General features: G+C 44.7%; 1 protein-coding gene across 1 annotated transcript in view; it reads left to right on the top strand.

The window, feature by feature from the left end:
• LOC115329268 (venom metalloproteinase antarease-like TfasMP_A) overlaps positions 1-19,880 on the top strand; it is a 59,166-nt gene that overhangs the window by 24,336 nt on the left and 14,950 nt on the right. Inside the window, exons 4-7 of the mRNA XM_040218003.1 lie at positions 2,866-2,940; positions 3,006-3,151; positions 15,437-15,525; positions 15,636-15,747. Of these exons, the coding sequence (XP_040073937.1) occupies positions 2,866-2,940; positions 3,006-3,151; positions 15,437-15,525; positions 15,636-15,747 (422 nt within the window). The remainder of the gene's footprint in view (positions 1-2,865; positions 2,941-3,005; positions 3,152-15,436; positions 15,526-15,635; positions 15,748-19,880) is intronic.

Below are 19,880 nucleotides of genomic sequence, written 5' to 3'. Positions count from 1 at the left end.
CTTTAAGAGGTGAACGAAAGTGCTTTTAGTTAAATTAATGAAGTCTTACTATTTTGTCCTCTGAAAGCCGAAATTAAAGCAATATTATTGTGTAAGGCCTAGTATTGCAACAATGATAGTGCTCAAGAAATAAGCAACGCGAAAAATAATTATTGAATACTAAAGGCAAAAAAAGAAATTATGTTCGCCACGCGTGAAATGCATAGTTGCATATTTTTCTTGCAGGTTATATGAATTTTCGCGGTGCTTGAACTGATAATATATTTTTGATTTTCGGGTACCGGAATGATTGGCTCTGGAACCGCTTTATTTTTGCTCTCCACTAACCAAACTATTCCCGAAGCTTCTGCAAAAACAAGGCTGTAGGCCGATGACTGCATATTCTATTGAATCGCGAAGGATTTTAGCAATTAGCACCTGTGTAATGTAGATCTGACTTTTTGAATTAATGTAGGCCTTGTGGCAGTGTAGCACACGTGCATTACATATAAAAAAGTGTTTATGTGTCTCTAACTCACAAAATGAAGCTGCTTTATATTAAATATATTCTTAAAACTCAGATCCTTTCAGAAATGTTAGAGTGCGGGTATGTAGAGCTACGTATAACCAACCGCAGGTGCTGGAATAAGCAGTTGACTGCCTGCTAAAAGCTCCTCGTAAGATTGGCGGCATTTATAAATAAACAGGTAATTAACTAAGTAACTTGTGTTTTTAAGTGTAATTTGTTGAAGAAAATATAGCCACGAATGCTTCGTTTTTTTTTGTCTTTCGTGAGTGTGTTTACTTTCACATTCACTTATATTCAGGGTGTTCGCGCCACCTTCGGCCGCCATGACAAGAGAAGAGAGATACTTCTCGTTTTCCTATGTTTGTCTTGTGCTTGGGTTGGTGCGGGACGACTCTTGGTCCATTAGTTATGGCTCATTAGTTATTTAATTATCTCGAGACAAGGGACGCCGCCGACGCCTCTGAGCCTCGGTGATCGCAGCTAAGCAGACGGTGCTAGTCTACTTCGATGTACTGCCGACAGATGGCTCAACGAGATAAACTCAAGCATGTAGCACCAGGGGCGCGGCGGCGCCTCGACCAACCATCACCGTACAACGATAGGTGCCAACCGGGCAATTACAGCAAGTATAAATAGAAGCCGACACGGCGCTCTGGGAAAGAAACCTTGAACATCGAAGCAAGCTGGACAAAACACGAGACAATTGGGCCTTACAGAGACTCGCGTCGTGCTGAAGGCAGCGTGATGCAAACTTTCGGAAGAATATCTTCTAAAACCAAGACAAAAGTCGGCGACCAGTGCGGGGAAGCTCGGGACGTATCTTCGGCCCCTGGTGGACATAGGCGCCCACGCCGATGCCTTTCCGTTCAAGAATTAGTTGAAAGCGTTTAAGAACTTGTAGGTTTTAAGTCGTTCTCAGATATATAGACCAGATGGCTCGAATATGTAGTCATGAAGACGCGCCTACGAAACCTTTGGCAGGTTTGTAATTTTCTTAAAAAACAAGGGCTATTTCTTTTCACACAAGAGGTCGGGAAGGCATGTCGGTCCCGTAAAAACAAATTTCAGGAGGTACTGCAGTTAGTGCTCGGAGGCGAGACTTTTGACGTTTTCTCTACTGAGTGCGGGTCGTCAAAAACAAGCAAACATCATAGCCGACCGGAAGCAACATATTCCTCCCGGAAGGTCTGTCAGTTTTGTTTTTGTTTGCCTCCGCACGCCCTGTAAAATGTTACAGAAACTTTTTGCAAGGGTTGTCCTTTCCTTGTCTATTCAGAGCTTGTATAAAATATACACCAAATATGTCTTGCAGAGGAAGCAGTGCACATTGTTTTTTTTTTTCGCTTGTTTTTTAACTTTCACTTAAGCATTGCCACCGCCACCCTCCACGCCCCCAACAGGGCGGCTAACATTTCGACCTGTTTTATATTTTTTTTTCTTATTACCAAATAGGCATGGCCACAGCATCATCCTATTTTGGCGTGCCATTTTATTTACTAAGAACTACGATGAAAACACTTTATGCCTCATATAGGCTGGTTATTGTACTTTTGTCGTAGTTTTAGCTTGTACCGTTCACACCCTCGCAGTGCTACACTGTTCTTAAGCACGAAATTGTACCGGGTGTTTCAGGGAATATTTAAAAACAACTTCCTACCAATTGAGTGGTTGAGAAAATAATTTTCGAAAACAAACTGCCTGCCACGGTAGACATCAAGGTTGCAACAAACCAGCTAATTAGTGTAATATTTTTCTGAAATTTATTCATTACCTTTAATTAACCAAAGTTAGAATATGGTTTCAGTTTGAAACTTTCTTAGCGTCATCAAAAACTCCTAAGTCAATCAATTTAGGAAGATTTAAGTACGTATGAAAAGGGGGGGGGGGGTTTGGTGTAAACTACAGTTTTTAATGGTGCAGCAGGCACGAAGCTGGGGTTGCGAAAAATTTGGTTGATATTCTTATCATACTCGTTCTCGCGTCCCTAGCCTTGTGCCTGCAGCATGAATGGAATATTTAGCGCACTCCCACGCTTCAGACGTGGTTTAACCATTTCTAAAATGAACTTATTTAGCCATTTTCAACAACGCTTAACACGTCTTTATTGGAACATATTGCATATTTCCACTAACTAAAAGCAAATTTGTAATGTATTTTTATAATTTGTTGCCTAATTAGTACGTTTTGTGCAATCCCGGATGTGCGCCGTGGCTGATAGTTCGTTCCCGAAATAAAGATAATACATTAATCAATAAGTGAAGATTCTGAAATTTTTAATTATTCATTCATGTATTCTTTTGACTCGAACAAAATGCTTGAGTCATGTCATCAACGTAGGTTGGATTGTTTGTTTCCAGGTAAACAAGATTCTGAAAACTGCGGAAGCAATTGTAACTGTGCAGTTCAGTCTTCTGGGAGCCAGTCAATGGAATGTAAGTTACATTTTCTCTAATTGTTTTTTAATGCAGAAACTGTTCTTAATATCTTGCTTTTGCAGGAGGATCACAGAGCTCTCACTGAAGACAGAAAAGCCCTAGATGCCGAACTTTTGATTGCGATACTTAAGGTGTACGGGAAGAGGCTTGCGACACGGCTGCACAAGGAAAAGCACAGAAATATAGATGCTGTCTTGTTTCTTACCACGTAAGTTGTGATTTTGTTTCAACTGGCAGCAAAATAAGGCGATGCAGTAATACTACAACACAGTAAAATAATCACATCTACTTTTACGTTATGCACTGCACTAGATGTTATTCTCTGTAAAAGCCAAAATTCTGCCCAGATTCTTTCTTGCTATCATGGCCAAAACATTTTGGGAGTTAAATGGGCTCCTCAAATTCCTCCACAGGAAGGTGTGGCAAGTTTAACGTGTATTTCTAAAGTCAATGCAAATTAAATCAGTAGTGTATATCAGTCACGATTATAATGCAATTAAATGCAAAGGTGCAAGCGAACTGGACAAGAATGACGAAAATAATCCCCGGAGAAGGGGAACATGAGGAACAAAAGACAAACACAAACCACCAAACACAGCGTTGACTCCTTTTTGGCAAACCACCCCAGGCTATCATCGTCTATTTTGGCTTGAGCAAAATGCTCGACAGTGTGCTCGACCACTCTGTAAATTGCGAGTATATTAGATATGCGTGTCATCACTTTATTGGTTTTACGTTATAAGATTTATTAACAAAGTATATATTAGCAGATGTTCTTTAGGCACTTCTAAACTGATAGTTGCAACAAGAATCTCGTGGGAGAGTTGATAATTTCGATCTACGGCGAATGTTCGACGGATTGCAGTTCAGAAAAAAGCGTTTCATATAAAAAATTACTTTTGCTCTGCATGACTAAACCATGTGATACGTCATGCAGTACCACAGAGCAGACTACATTTATTACGACTAAATATATTTTCAGCTCTGGTAATTGACAAGCTCTATTTATATATTGTAGTGATTGGCTCTCTTGAAAGTACAGTGGGAGAGTAGATACAAGCAGAGATGGCAAAATTACTTTCAAGAAGTAATTAAATTACATTACTAATTACTTTTTGAAAACTGCAAAAATGTAATAAATTACATTATAAATTACCGCGGACTGAAGGTAATGACATTACATTACAATTACTTCCCGAAAGTAATGAAATTACTTTGAAATTACTTTGACACTACTTTTGAATACCTTAAGGCAGTAATTCGCGCTCATTTTATTTACCATATACAGAAACACAGTGTTTACAATACAAGTCCTCGCACCAAAACTCAGATCTTCCTGTTTAGACCGCAACAACTTTATGTGCCTCAAAGTGAACCATACTGAACAATGGTTTTGCTGCCGCACCCGACATAGGTGTTAAACATGATTAATAGCTTCTTTAGATGTTACTCAGAAAGACAGACGACTCACCGGTTCCGGTGTTCATTCAACGGTGTAGGTTCTTACTGAAAGCGTGATATGTTTCTGTCTTCCTGATTTAAAGTTGTAGTCCGTGTCAGTTTGTTAAGTCGGGGAACGACAACTCGTTCTTACAAGGAGCCGTCACGTGAAACGTTTCACTTCCGCCTCGGACGCAATCTAATTTTATTCTCCCGAGAGCACTATATCCGGCGATAAATTTTCTTGGCAATGCAGTGGAGAGAAGGAGAGCTCGCCCACAGCTTTATTCAGCGCTCAAAATGGGAGAGGGTACGCGTGCCTGTATCCTCTACTGCGTTGCCAAGAAAAGGTTGACACCGATTATAGTTGACCTATTCTGGGTCATTCCTGTAAAGGAGCATTTTTCCGAAACACCCGAAGAGTCCAAGCTTTTGCGCATTGTCTTTTAAAGAAAAAGCGTCGCCAATTGGGGAATGACGCGAACTTCCTAAATTATGTACTTTCCCAACAAAGGGTGGCGATATCTGCGTGTAGGCTTATTCCCGAACGGACTTCCCAAGGGAAGCCCGCGAGGGATACCGCGAGCGGCACTGCTTTGCTCGAGGACGCGCGAAACGTTCTGGGGCTTTGACAAGGCATTTGGAATTAACAATTTATTCCGGTCGTTTGTTGTTCACAATGGTCGAAGCTTACGGTTTGACCTCGCTTGACGAAAGTACAAGGCTGGGGATCTGTTTGTCTTGTCCTCTGAGGTTTCAAATTATATTTAACTCACTGGTGATGCGCCCGTCGCCTTGTAGCCTATGAGCCGTTCATCCCTGAGCTGACGGACTGTCAGCTTAGGAATGAACGGTGGAAGCTACGTGTTTCTTGGAGCAGTCACACGTCTATCGTTCGCCACGTAACCACGCTCTCGTTCATGCCCACGCGCAGAGAAAGGAACGGGACACGTAATTAAAAAAGGTGTCTCGTTGGTTCTGGTTAGCTTGTATCTCCCCAGCACTGTCAGCTTAGGGAGGGAGGAAGTATAGCATCCCTTACAGAAATGTCATATCTGGACTTATATTAAAAAATACAGATATGTATATATAAGGAATTGGGCAGATATGGCCAGCTATGCGTAGTCAGGCCATATCTAGACTGATAAAGCCATATCTGCCCAATTCCTTATATGCCCATATCTGCCCAATTCCTTATATACCCATATCTGCCCAATTCCTTATATGCAATATATGGACTGCTTTATATGATCCCGTGTTTGGGCCTGGCAAATAGGGTATCCACCCCATATATAGCAATTTTCATGCGATGCTCCTTCTAGAATCACATGAAAATTATTTTCAAGGGGTAGGTACCCTATTTTCCAGGTCCAGACATGGGATCATATAATGCATTTCTATGAATATCCCCATAATATACATTTTACTGCTATCCCACACTGCCAAACGTGTGTTTACGTATAGATATATCTACAGAATAGGCCACTGACCAATCTCTATTGGTCTGGTTCGGAATCTGTCATTCCGACAAATATGTATGCTACAAATATAGAATGCAGGCGATCGCTAGCTCGGAAACATTGTAACATATCATTCGACGTCGGAAAGTAAACAGCCCTTTGGCGGGATTGGTTGTCGAGGGAGCAGACCGAGATTATGGTTTGCAAAAAGGTTTATTTTTAAAAGTGCCAAAACTCTAAGCAAGTACTTCCCCCATTCAAGAAAAAATGATAAGAAACAAAACTGTAACATAGCACGGACAAACATTAAAATAGACTAAAATGTAATAGCACAAAGACACCTATTAAAATAAAACAAACGGAAGGCAACAATTAAGCTGTAAACTATACGAAAGTTTCAAAGTCCTTGATTCCTACTACGAAAGTTTCAAAGTCCTGATTCAACTCTCCGGTCGAGCACAGCAGTTTTGACAAGGGCTAGCATGCTAGCCTCGTCGTTGTAGTCCTTCCTTGCACCGTGTAATGCTCAAAGGCCCCAGTCGTCGTGATGACGCGACGCCGCGAATCTGTCGTGCCTGGAGTTTGTAAGCCGTTGCCTTCCAGCGATGTCTACATGCAAGCTTTTCTCTTTCGCCTTTCCAGCCCTCCTTTTTGCGGCTGTCCAGCTCTTCGTACAAGGCTTTGCGCTCAGGTGGCTGTCGATTATTTTCTCTGGTGCTCTTTCACAACATTTCACCATGCAAAATAATTTTTCTCGTCTTTTTTAAAGCTTGCGAACTAATTTTCAGATTTAGGACAAAGGCAATTTCAAAAGTAATGAGAATTTTTTTTTTTGAATTACTGCCTGAAAGTAAATCATTACATTACTAAATTACTAGCGTAAAACAGTAATTCATTACATTACTAATTACTCCAAAAAGTAATTTAATTGCTGTAATTCCATTACAGTAATCTCATTACTGCCATCTCTGGATACAAGGAATGTTTCAGAATGCATTCCTTACAAATATTTGCTATATGTTCCTTAGGATTAGGTCATATAAGAGCTCCGATTGTATAGTACCGTGAAAGTCGTGTATTTGCTCATATGAAGTTTCTATTTTCTTCGGCTAGTTGCCGACATCATTATACCTATAGTATAAGCCTGAACGGTTTTATAGTTTGTTTTATTAATTAATATAACATGTATAAAATAGTTATTATTCTGCCTCCCTGAAAAATATACTCTCTTCTCTGGAATGTAGGGGTGGGCGAATATTCGAAACTTCGAATACGGATCGAATATTATACATTTAATATTCGTATTCGATTCGTGAACTAAGTCTTCGGTATTTTTGGAATATTCGTCGTAACACGAATATTCGAAATTAATCGAATATTCGAGAACGTATTCGCAAGCGTAAGTTTTGCTTTCGGCTTCTGTTTTGGTAAGTAAGGCCCATTAACAGCGACATAGTGCATGGTGGCTTAAACCTAAACTGGTGGCGCCGGTGTCGGTAGCGGTAATCTGTGAGTTTCTGTGCCCTTGGGACTCCTGACTTTTTAAACTGCTCACTTTCGCTTTCGCCCACCCGTGTTATGACGGATGGAAGTGTTTGAGGAGAACCATCTGCGAAGCGGAGAAAAGAACGGGAAACGGCTCCAAAACGATGAGAGAGGAGCGATATTTGTAATGATTTTGCGAGGATGACGACTTCGATGGCGCAATGTACGGCATGTGACTCAACGCTTAAAGCGCCCACAGAGACGACAAGGCATCTTGCCAACCGTCCCAGAGTACATCCTGCGTTGTTAAAAGAGTGTCTTAAGATTACCACTGGTACGCCAGGAAAAGATCAACCAACGCTGACGGACTTCCTGCATCGCATGGAGCCCCTGCCAGAACAGAGGATTCGAGCGCTAAATAACAAGGTGGCCGCCATGGTGGCCGCCATGGTGGCGCTTGATTTACAGCCTTACAGCACTGTGGAAGACCGCGGCTTCAAAAAACTTCTGACAAAAGCCGTTCCCAACCATCGTCTTACCATCCGGATCTACACTCTCGCGCGTGCTGGTGTTACGGATGAATGACGACACCCGAAACAAGGCGAAAGCAGAGCTCAACAGCGCCTTTGAAGGCGGCGCTGCCGCTGTTGCCTTCACTAGCGACATGCCGACATCGCGCGCTAACGAAAGCTACGTGAGCTTCACCTTCCACCTTCTGCACTCCAAAATTCATGATGAAGCGGGTCACATTGAACACTCTAGACATGGCTGCAAGTCGCAGTTCAGTGAACATTGTCACCATGCTGTACAAAATGTGCCGTGACTGGGAGATACCCGATGAATTTGCGGCGTTCATCGTAACGTATAACGGGCGCGACATCCGTGCTGCAGTAAGGAGACCTCCGTGGACTGAAAGAGCGTGCTTTGCGCATACGCTCCAACTGGCGATTAATAACGCGAGATCCCGTTCGTCGGCCAGTGATCGCCTGTGCAAAAAAGTGAAGCATATTGTGGGGCATTACAATCACCGTTAATCAGCTCAGAAAAGGCTTGAGGAGTGCCAAATAAGTTGAGAAAGGACGCACTGCGTCTGGTGCAAGACGTGGATACGAGATGGAATAGCCAGTATGTAATGTTGTCGCGCCTTCTGTAACTCAAAGAAGCAGTCACTGTGGAACTTGCTACCTCGGACTGTGACATCGATGGACTTGGTTCATCAGAGTGGAAAGATGTTTCTGAATATGTGCAAGCATTGAAGCCATTGTTTAATGCCGCTCTTATTGCCAGTGCTGAGAAGTATCCGTATTTGTCCTCCCAAGTTCCTATGATTTTGGTATGCCCCTCTGTCTAGGTAAGTGTGCTGGGGCATCAGAATTTCTCGCAGGACTGATAAGAGTCATCGAAGCAAGGTTCACTTCGTATAAGGAGGACAAGAAAGCATATGACTTGCTAAGTTCTTGGACCCACGCTTCAAGTCCACCATTTGTAAAGCTGAACAGAAAAAAAAGTGATATAGCTAAATGCTGTGGTGCTGTAAAAGCTAGCCTCATGTGATGCTACTGAAGAAACCCAGCCGAAAACTTCAACACAGCAAAAGAGCAGGGCGCAAAACCTTCAGCAATGTTTGGAAAACATTTAACCACTTAGCCAAAAGTGCAATGGAAACCAGAGTGGTTTCAGCTTCAGAATAAGAAGTTGTAACTTAAGCGGTGGAGGCACTGCTAAAAAGAAGAAGTGATCTGTGTGAGCTGTGGCGAACTGTCGGGTGCTTAAAGGGGTACTCCACAGGTTTTTTCATTGTCTCCGATTTGCTTGAAATTTTTCTAAACTAACCAATAAACATTGCGAAAATAGTATCCCAAATATTAGGCTGAAATATTGTTTTTTCGCGAACTTATTGAATTTACAGTTTTGATCCTCACCGTGTTTTTCAAGCTCGAGGTCTCTACTGGCAACAATGAAAAAGTTACGTCAGTGGAAGGCAGGGGTTCACTCTTTGGGCTGTAGATTTTGTTTTAAACTGATTCGAAGCAGTTTCATGGTGTCAAATGAATGCTTGGAAAGCTCGCTCCCGTATCCGCGCTCCAGCACGGAACAAATGATTGGCATATTCTATTTTTAGACTACTTGCTCGACTGGCAAGCTTGCCTTCCACTGACGTCACGGCACTGAAAAGTGCGGGTATATTTGAATGTTGGTTATTGCACCATTTTCATTTGCCGATTTCACAATACCTATGAAGAATTTCGCGATTCTAAATAGCATACCGGAGAGGGTAAAGGTCTGGGATTCAGAAAATATAGTTAGTCGAGGTAGCTAAAAGAATCGGCGGAGTACCCCTTTAAAGGGGCCCTGCAATGACTTTTTTTACTAATTTTTAATTTGCAACGAACCTAAGCGCACTGAACGTAGGAACTTAGTGAAACTTTTCTCGAAATTTCCTTTATTTTAAAAGTTATAGGCAAATTAAAATGAGAAAAACAAGCAAAAAATAACCTCCCTCATGACGTCCTTGGTTGCTTGAGAGTGGCCGTGAACTAGAGGAGAAGTAGTGAGCTCATCGAGCGCTCACGGCTGCCGCACTCCGTGTCGACGGCGCGAGAGGGCGCCATTAAAGCGTGTTCTGGATATGCTGTATGCAGCCGGCAGCCAGAGCGGCTCTGATTTCATTTGGTGCGCGATTAAATACTAATTCGGCATGACACTTCATTGGCCACAGACGACAGCAAACACGGGATAAAGATCAATTCAGAATGGGAGCTACTTTGCGCTGTTATACCGCGAAATGGCCAAACCGCAAGACAAAGCTTGTTGCCGAAGGCCTTCCGAACGCTCTGAGCCGGTCGGATCCTCCTTCCCATACGACCGCACCGCCGCCGCGTTCATCCGGGACCTTTCCGTGTCGGCGCCTGATCCCACTACTCCTTTCTAGTATGCGCCGCCTTTTCGTCGCTTGGTGGCGGGTATGTCGACGGGTCATTTGTTGTTTCCGTACTTTATGAACTGTATTCGTTTCTTTTTCTATCTAAAATACTGGAGCAAAACTACTTTTATAAATATTTGAAACGGTTCGCGCCACCTATATTTTGTATTTCGACTAAAAAGAAACTTCTAGCTGTTCTGACCAGTATTAAGCCCAGGACCAAAGACGTCAGATAATGCGTGCTTTCGGTACCACGGGTCGCCCTCGTCGGTGGAGGAGGTTTCCGCGTCGTCCGGTTAAAATATGACGCACAGATATTACGTTACTCTCTCCGTGCCCGCTGGCTTGCCCGAGCCACGAGAGATGTGGAAACCGCAAAAAATGTAGACGCTAGAATATGATTGCACGGCCTTTTTAAGATAGCCGAGTCTGGCGAAGCTTTGCATCAAATACCTGGCAATGCCTGCTACTTCAGTGCTGAGTGAGAGATTTTTTTCTGTGCCTGGAGGTGTAGATCCGCTCGAAGGTAGCGCCTCCTACCTGACCATGTGCAGCAGTTGACTTTTCTGCATGACAGCTTGTGATCTTCCCTACAACTAAAATTTTCGTTTTCGTGTTTTTATTTTCGTTAACGCCAGTGTTTCACTGGTGTTAACGAGAATAAAACACAAAAACAAAAATTCTATTTGTAGTGAAGATAACAAGTTGTCATGCAGAAAAATCAACTGCAGTTCTGCAATTCAGAAATTAAGAAATCAAAAGAAAAATCAACTGCAGTTCCGACATGTGAAAATAAAAATTCTGTAAATAAATGCAGCTGTTTTCGACTATTCGATATTCGATTCGATATGCGAAGCTAATTATTTGTATTCGATTCGTATTCGAAAATATTAATGTTCGCACACCCCTACTGGAACGATTTATTGAAAAAGTAGAAAAAAAGACAACTTTACAACTTCCTGTAGTGCCAAATTACAGCCCAGACCTTCTGAAGGAGGGGAGAGTACTGAGAGGAAGGTATGCGCCTTCTGCTTAATACCCTCTCCTCCTCTCCGCCTACCGCCCTCTCCCCCACCTCTTCTGCTCCTCCTCCCGTCGTCCTCTGGCCCCTCTCCTCTTCCTCCTCTCCTTCTCCCTTCCCCTGCTCTAATTCTCCACCCCTCTTCCTCCGCCTCCCTCACTGTCCCCTCGTAACGTCACTTGTAAAGACATCACGAACTTCATGAGCTTCACGAGTGCAGGTCACGTGAAGGTTGTGACCAATGATCTCTATTACAATTGCTGGACCGCGTTTGCCCGCTCCGCGAATGCGGCACTGGCGGCCATCTTTTTGGTACAGTTATATTACCTCTAGCCAAGGTACAGCTGCTGCAGCCACAATCATCCATCCATGGCACACAGCGTTGTGGGAGTTGTGGTGACAGGCTGCCACCAAAATTCCGTGGGTGATATTTCGTGCTTGATTGAAATTGTTTGACGAAACATTTTTGAAACCCAGCGTGAACGGTAGCCTGGTCTTTGAGGACCCGGTAGAAGTTTCACGAAATAGCAGCACCGGGCAAAAGCAGCACAGCACGCATCGAAAGTCGCATCGAAAGAAGCATCGATAGTAGACGTCGACACGGAGCCTGCTTTCGATGCGAGCTGCGCTGCTTTCCCCCGTTGCTGCGCTTTCGTAGAGCTTTTGCCGGGTCCTCAAAGATGAGGCTACCGTTCACGCCGGGTTTCAACAATTTGCTTCGTCGAACAACCTCAATCAAGCAAGAAATATCACCCACGGTACAGTGTACTAAATCCACGACTATTTTATGGCAGCCTGCTGCCACTGCGCTGTCTGCCATTTTACTATGATGGCTAGAGATAATATAACTCCACCAAAAAGATGACTGACCGTGGCCGCATTCCCGTCCATAGGCGGAGCTGGTCAAACGTGATCCTGCAAATAGACATAGAGATCAGTGGTCGTGACCTTCGTCGTGACCTTCACAAGTGTCCCTGGGAACGCCACTGGTGACGACACTGTTGACGTAACTCGTAACCCTCGTGACCGTTGTGACCTCACTTGTGACCCTCGTTTTGTTACTCATGACCCTCGTGGTCATGAGTAACACGTCACGTGTGACATCATTATAGGAAACGTCCCATGATGCAACGCACAGGATCCTCGTGACCCTTGTGACGTCACGCGTGACGTAATTATCGGGAACGTCCCGTGATGCAACACTCGGGTCACTAGTGAGAGCAGCGCGTTGCATTATTGGAAACGTACTATGATGCAACGCGCGAGTCTCACTCGTGACCCGCGCGTTGCATCATGGGACGTTCGCCATAATGCAACGCGTGGGACCCTCGTGACGTCACTCGTGTCCCTTGTAATGTCACACATGATATCACAAGTGACGTCATTATCGGAAACGTCCTAGAATGCAACGCGCGGTTCGTGAATGAGACCCGCGCGTTGGAATATGGGACGTTTCCCATAACGCAACGCGCGGTTACGCCGACGGAGACGGCGACGGCGACGCCACACAAGCCGGAAACGGCGCCTAAGAGAGGCGCTCTAAAGGAAATATAAGAATAAAAACGTGTTAGGTCGTGACCTTTATTTTAATACTAAAATGATAAGTGCCCATTTTATACAGAAATATACAATTTTAGCTTGATACAACTAATTTTGTTTATTTTAGCAAATAGTTATTCATTATTTTTAATTTATATCTATACTTGCGAACCATTTAGGGATTATGCAGGAAGACACATCAGTGCATACCTCAGACATACATGTGCATAACAAGCAACAAAAACTTCGGCAGAGGCACTTAAGACTGCTCACGTGTAGGAATGCGAAAGCATTCCTACAGGCAGCGTATTCATACAAGCAGCTCGCTACGTCTTCCTCTAGCACACGGCGCTCCAGCAGTGACATCACGTTCCCCCACTGCGCAGGCACTGCGAAGCCTGTCTGCTTCACGACTTCTTCCGTGACGAAGCATTCGTTGCTGTGCTTTTCTTTGGGTTTATTTTTGAAGAAGGTGCCGTTTTGCTGCTACAGACGGTTACAGACAACGCCGGCTTCGCTACATGGGACAGTTAATACATTCACATTAAATATATAGTTTTCAGAAATCAAAGAAATGACCTCAACGCATATTTGTGCCAACCATGTCAACAATTTCCTAACGAAGCCAGGAAGACTTCGATTCAAGCCTAGAAAAGAAAAAAGAAAATCTGTGAGGCAGTGACAGGTGCCTACTATGTAAGCACCGCGTTGATTAGTTACTATCATTTGAACTGTTTATCAAAGATTGGTAATAATAAACTTAACTAACTTAGTTTATTTTATATTCACCATCCAATATGCATGTTTTTTATTTGCGTGAAAATATTATCCTCTGTTTGTTAGCAGTATTGCGGAATGGACATCCCCATTCCATTCCAATTTCATTCACTTCTGAGGAATTAGAGTTTTCGGCAATTACATTCCATTCAACTCCTCGGAGTGGAGACACTGGGCCCATTCCCACTCCTGGAATGGTTGAACTTCACTATTCTATTCCTCTAGTTCCTAAAGGTAAATAAATGGCCAGTGAGAGTAACGTTGTGTTACTGCAAAAAGCAGTATAGAGCTGCTAACGTCATCAAACGATGATGTATACACAAGCATCCTCAGAGCACCCATTCAGTTAAGCCAAATGCTGGTCGCACAATGCGCTCCGTAACGACTTCTTGTCACGGCAGACAGCGATCGCGCGATCAAGCGTAAAAGGCTTCCGAGTCCTAACAGACGCCAAAAAACTAAACTACTAATTTTCTTCGCAAACGGACCGTGTATACCCTAAACAGATACATGGCTAGCGTGTTGTTTGTTTGCTAAGGCCTTAAAAATGTCTGGTTCGTGCTTGGTGAAAGAAGAAGCTATCTTGCTTTTGCGTCGGATAGTTCGCTAAAACACCGCGCTAGTGCGCTGTTAGAAGCGACGCCGCTTAAACCTACCCCAAATCTCCATGCACTGCGGCAGGAACAAAAAACCACTGACTATGTTTAATCGGTTGACGGCGCCAGCACAAGGGACTGTACCACCATATTATAAAACCTGCCTTGAAACGTAAAATTTTACGTTTTGCTGCGTATTCAGTTTATTTTTTCTTCTTTGCGATCCACACAAATACTAGAAGATCGGCTGGGTTAAAAGCAGGGAGTCGATCTGGTCATTATTTGGGTTAGGTTCGAAATCGGTTCGGGTTCTGTTCGGTTCGGGTTCGGTTCGACACCCTGGTTAAACGCTGCATGCCAATCGCGCATACGTACAACAACCGCTTTGTCGCGTCTCGCGGCACCAGAAACGACACCTTGTCTCTCTGCAGTTTGGTTGCATGCTCCACCGAAGGTGCTCCAATTTCATCATCGAAAGAGCATAAGCCAGAGAAACAAAGAATCCTTCAATACCGCAAGTGCAATGATGCTGTTTCAAGAGCCACTTACCACGCGATTGCGAATTGCGGCATTGGCCCGTAGACCGTAAATGAAAATCAACACAGCTCGCATAAAAACCGAGCCCATTCCCTTCCCCCTAGTGCTGCCACCATTCCATTCCCATTCCATTCCGGGGTCCCGCAAGTGCGGAATTAATCCGGATCCACTCCAACTTCAGAGTGGAAACTACGCAACACTCTTTGGTAGATGTCATGTCTAATGACCTTAAATCTTTTTTTTTTTTTTTTAAATATAAAGAAGTCGTAAAAAATAACGTCTTTTCATATATTTATATTTTTCATAAAACACTCGAATGATCATTTTTATATTTTATTTATATTCCTTTATAAAAAGCAATGAAACGTTTTGAATATATCATATTCTTCCACGAGCCGTGAGTGACTGGAGTGATCTACCGCCCTCCCCGGTCGCCATTTTGAACTCAGCTGAATTTGACGCATGTTAGGGGATTCATGTTTCTTTAATATACTATTCGCTTGATATTAAAGTTGGAATAATTGTATCAGAGTATTTCGTTTTTACTTGTGCTTATATAGCCTCATTTTTGTGTGTACACTGAATATCATTCTTTTATGTGTAATATCGTTGATGAGCATTTAATAAGTAGTAATAAAACAACACTGGGCAAATTGTTAAAAACGTTTGGCATAGTTTGAAACGTATTAGTTTTTCGTCTTTTTATGTCTGGCAGGTCACACATTAGAAATGTGTCTATGAGTGAGACCGAAAACACCAACAGCAACAATATTGGAACGAGTAAACAGAACGACGTTCTGACAGGTATGCGGATACATTTTACGTTCTACAACTGATGTTAATTATCTCATTGATTTAATTTGTGACATATATGCGGCTCCCGAATATCTTACGTTTTAATTTACATTTCTCAGGCATTGTAGGACGAATCGGAGGTATTTGTCTGAAGGAACATTTTGTCGCAGCAGCGACGGATGATGGAAAATACCGTGGTGTTAAAAGCGCCGCTCGCCAGCTGTCTTTTCTGTAAGTCAGCATACTGCGTACATAAACTGCACGTTTAAGAAGCCCTTGAATGTATAACAGGCGAATGTCTAGGCATTCCAGTTTATGGCATGAGACGAACGCTCAAGACAAACATCTGCTTTTCCCGTCTAGCACTAGGGCATTCAAGTTGTAATGTCTCGTAATTGATTTTCCAGAAAAGTGAGCAAATCGGAGCATGACAAGCACTTCAAAATTTGCGATATTTTGAGGGGAACGAGTGTGAGGTGGAGAAACACTGCGAATATCATCAAAAGATCTTTGCGATACCTGATCCGACCAAAGGTTTCAAACACTAAAATAGGTGACCGGTCATATTCAGAAAACATAATGCAATGATTTGATTTCTACATCGATCCGGCGTTTTTATTACATGAGGACGCATGAGTGATGGTTTTCTTTCATTGATTGTTGCAATATACGAGATAGGGATGCTGGCACGTACCCTGAACCCAAACGCCTGTCGCAGTAATCTAAACACTGGGACTCCCCGCCACCAAAGGCATTTCGCGTTACCGCCGGTTCAAAGAAGATGATGATGTCCTTACCATGGAACGATGAAGGCATCCTCCTAGCCCACTGCATTTGGAAGGGTACGAAGGTGACGAATAGCTCCTATAGAGACGTCGATGAATACGCATTGGCAGTAATATTTACCTCCAAAGTACTGTAATGCATGAAATGCACCATTTAAGGAGCAATCGTTTAAATTTGTTTAAAAGACATTACACAACCGCTTCGAGGAGCGATGCACACATATAAAAATATACTATGGTCGGCTATAGAAAATTCTTTTGTATGGTCAGCTTTAGCTATTTAGCCCATTTAGCTAAAAAAAATCTATGGCAATTTTTAGTATCTTTTAGAGTCGTCTTTATAGACCGCTTTAGCTTTGTCTATGGCCCTGTCACTGTCCGGCTATAGCGCTCGTTAGCTTTTTCAACCGACCGTGTTGACTATGAGAACACAACCCCCCCGCCCATCTGGCTCAACCTTCTCGTGGAATGTTCCTACGCTTCGGGTCTTCGCCAAGCGCCACGTGATTTACAGGTGCGGACTCTACAGCATGGGAACGTAGGCTCGATACCCTCCTCAGCAGTCTCGGCCTGGAGGACGCGGCGCTGACAGGCTACGACCTTGTCGTAACGCCTTTTTCGGTGCTCTTCGTGTGCCCCGTCACTGAGGTTTACGAATCCTCAAGAATTAACAAGAAGGTTCGATAGCCAGGATCGAGTATATGCCGCCACTGCGCTGAGCTGCGTCGGCTTGTCAAACGATGAAACCACCCGTCGCCCGACGTCGCAGAGCGTCTTCTAATCGACATATTGGTTGCTGGCCTTCGAGATGCGCGCCTCTCTGACCAGCTCTGCCGAAACGTTAAACTCAGCCTAAAAGAAGCGTGGCTGCAGGCATAACAGGCCTAAGATGCCGAGAGAAAAAAACTCACTAAAGTCAAGCACACGTTGCAGACAAAAACGATGCCGCAGCAAAGACTCGCCGTGGCCCACCGCGCCAGTGCAGGGGAACGAAGCTTTCGAAAGATGCGCCAGCGTCTGCAATCCGTCCAGATGACCAAGCGGATTCTGCGATTACTGCGACCGAGCTGTTTACGCGCGTTCGAGCTGTCCCGCTGGACAGTTGCTGTGCAACTACTGCAAGAAGAAAGGCCGCTTCGCGTGACGTCTGTCACGGTCGGAAGCAGTAGCAGAGCAAGGTGATGGGCGACCCTACAGCTTCACGCAATCCTCAAGCATGGGAAGTCCAAGTACGTTGAGGTGACAGTCGACAATAGACCCTCTTCACAAGAGCGCCGCCATCTTAAAATATCGTCGTTTCCAGTATGGGCGAAAACATTGCTTTGCCGTCTCCACACCAATATAATGCATTTCGGATATAAGCGTAACCATCACACATTCTGATTTTGTGTCCGCTCTATTTTTTGACCATTGGCAGGTTGAAATGTTGTATAATTTTTTCGTCGCCCATACCGGATCTGCCTACTTGGTGGCGGGGGGCGAGAGTAAGCAAGGAAAGATTTATAGCGAGTTTTAGTAGACCGTGCTTCCCCCTCCGCTACCCGGAACTCTACAGCCGAGGCCATCGGCGCGTAGGTGCAGTGGCGGTTTCTTCGTAGCGGAGAGTTAGCTGAAGGGGAAACACGGTATACTTAAACTCCCTAATAAGACTGAAACATTCAAGGTAAACTCCGGCTCTGAGGTGTGTGCCGTATCGGAAGGATTTCCGAACTTTCCCCTCCAACTGGGCGCGGTCGACGTCTTGCTGACAAGACCGGGAGACCAGTCGCTGCAAATCTTGTGCTCCTTCATGACCACATTTGTTCGGCGGGGCCAGTGCAGGCGTCAGCGTCTTTATGTTTCAAGAATCTCTCGGTGCCACTGCTGAGAATTCCAGTCATCCAAGCCATGGCTGTCGTAAAATGTTTGGACGACGTAGAGATACCGGCACCGCAACATCTCTTCGAAGGCCTTAGTACGCTCATGGAAGAGTACACGACTAACCTACATCCTGATGCGGAGCCTTTTTCCCTCAGCGTTCCACGCCGAATACCCATGCCCCTGCGATAGGTTGTGCGAACGGAGCTCAGCGAGATGAAACACGACGGGTTCATACAGCGAGTCTCCAATCCAGCTCCATATTGTGCTGTACTGGTCGTGGCTCTGACACCCTCTGGTGGCTCTCGGCTTTGTGTCGAAGTGACGAAGCTAAATCAATTTGGTTGACACACCTGTATTCTCGAAGTTGGACCGTCCAGTTTTTACCAGGTGAAGCTGCCCGAAGACTCGCAGGAGCTTACCACGTTTCTAACAACGTTTGGCCGGTTTTGATTTGGCCGGCGCCCGTTCGGCATCATGTCAGCCCCCGAGTTCTTCCCAAGACAGATAGCTCGAATCTTGGAAGGCCTCGAAGAAACAATCAACATGATTGACAACATCCTTGTGTTTGGCAGAACGATGAAAGAGCAGGACCAGCGCCAGCAGATTGTTCTGTCGCGTCTCTTAAGGCGGGCGTCACTGTCAATAAGGACAATTGCCGCTTCGGCGTCTCCCTTGTGTCCTTTCTTAGCGTCGTCGTCTCTGCTGACGGGACAATAGCCGACCCCGGCAAGTTCTGTGAGCTGAAGAACACGAACCCACCGACGGGTGTCGCGGGGGTGCGATGCCTTCTCGGCAAGGTCAACCTCTTTGCCCGCTTTCTTCCCCACGTGGTCCAAGTTATCGAGGTAATCAGGGCACTCCTCAGCAAGAACGCACAGTGGACCTGGACACCCGAGCAAGACGCCGCCTTTATTGCCCTGAAGGAGATTCCCACGTCGGAACACTGCATCTCGGAATACTACACGTTCTACCAAACATTCATCTACGCGCATGCAAGTTCATTCGGGCTGGGTGCAGTATTACTCTAGACTTAGCCGACCTGGTATCGACGACCTGTTGCCTTCGCCGCATAGAGAGATCTGGCAGTAACGAGGCAGCGTTACAGCCAAACAGAAAAGGGGGCGCTGTCGGCCACGTGGGCGGTACAGAGGTTCGACGAGAACACGAGGAGAAATTTCGTTTGAAGTGGAGACGGACCACCGGCCTCTTCTCTTTCTTTTCGGCGACGTTGAGCTCAAGATCGAGCCACCCCGGGTTCTGCGGTTGCTTCTGAAGCTCATGCGGTACCAGTTCAGGATGCTTCACGTCCCTGGGAAGCTTATGGCAACGGCTGTCACGCTCTCTCGGATTCCATGGAAGACATCTCGTGCAATTGGAGGGTTGGATTCCCTTAAGCTGTTTGCTGCTGAAACCGTGAAGGGCTTCTCTTACGTGCTTCCTGTCCCGCTGGAAGATTTAAAAATGCCTCAAGTGTCGAATGGCGTGAGCAGTACTTTCATTTTCCTTTGTCAACGTGGTACGCCCTCGAAAGCGAAGTTATCGTTCCATGTGACCTAGCATGCACTAGTCTTACAAGAACATTCCGTCTGCAACGGTCTTCTGCTAAAGGAAACCAGGGTCGTATCCAAGCTTCGCTTCGCCCGATGATATTCGCCTTAGTTTACGATGATCATCAAGGGATCAATCGCTACGTTGGTCTGGTCGCCCCTAATAAATGCC

Source organism: Ixodes scapularis, unplaced genomic scaffold (assembly GCF_016920785.2).
Source record: "Ixodes scapularis isolate PalLabHiFi unplaced genomic scaffold, ASM1692078v2 PGA_scaffold4__175_contigs__length_147842914, whole genome shotgun sequence".
In the NCBI taxonomy this organism is placed as follows: Eukaryota; Metazoa; Arthropoda; class Arachnida; order Ixodida; family Ixodidae; genus Ixodes; species Ixodes scapularis.
The sequence above is the reverse complement of the archived record's forward strand: the minus strand, read 5'-3'. Positions and strand labels throughout refer to the sequence as shown.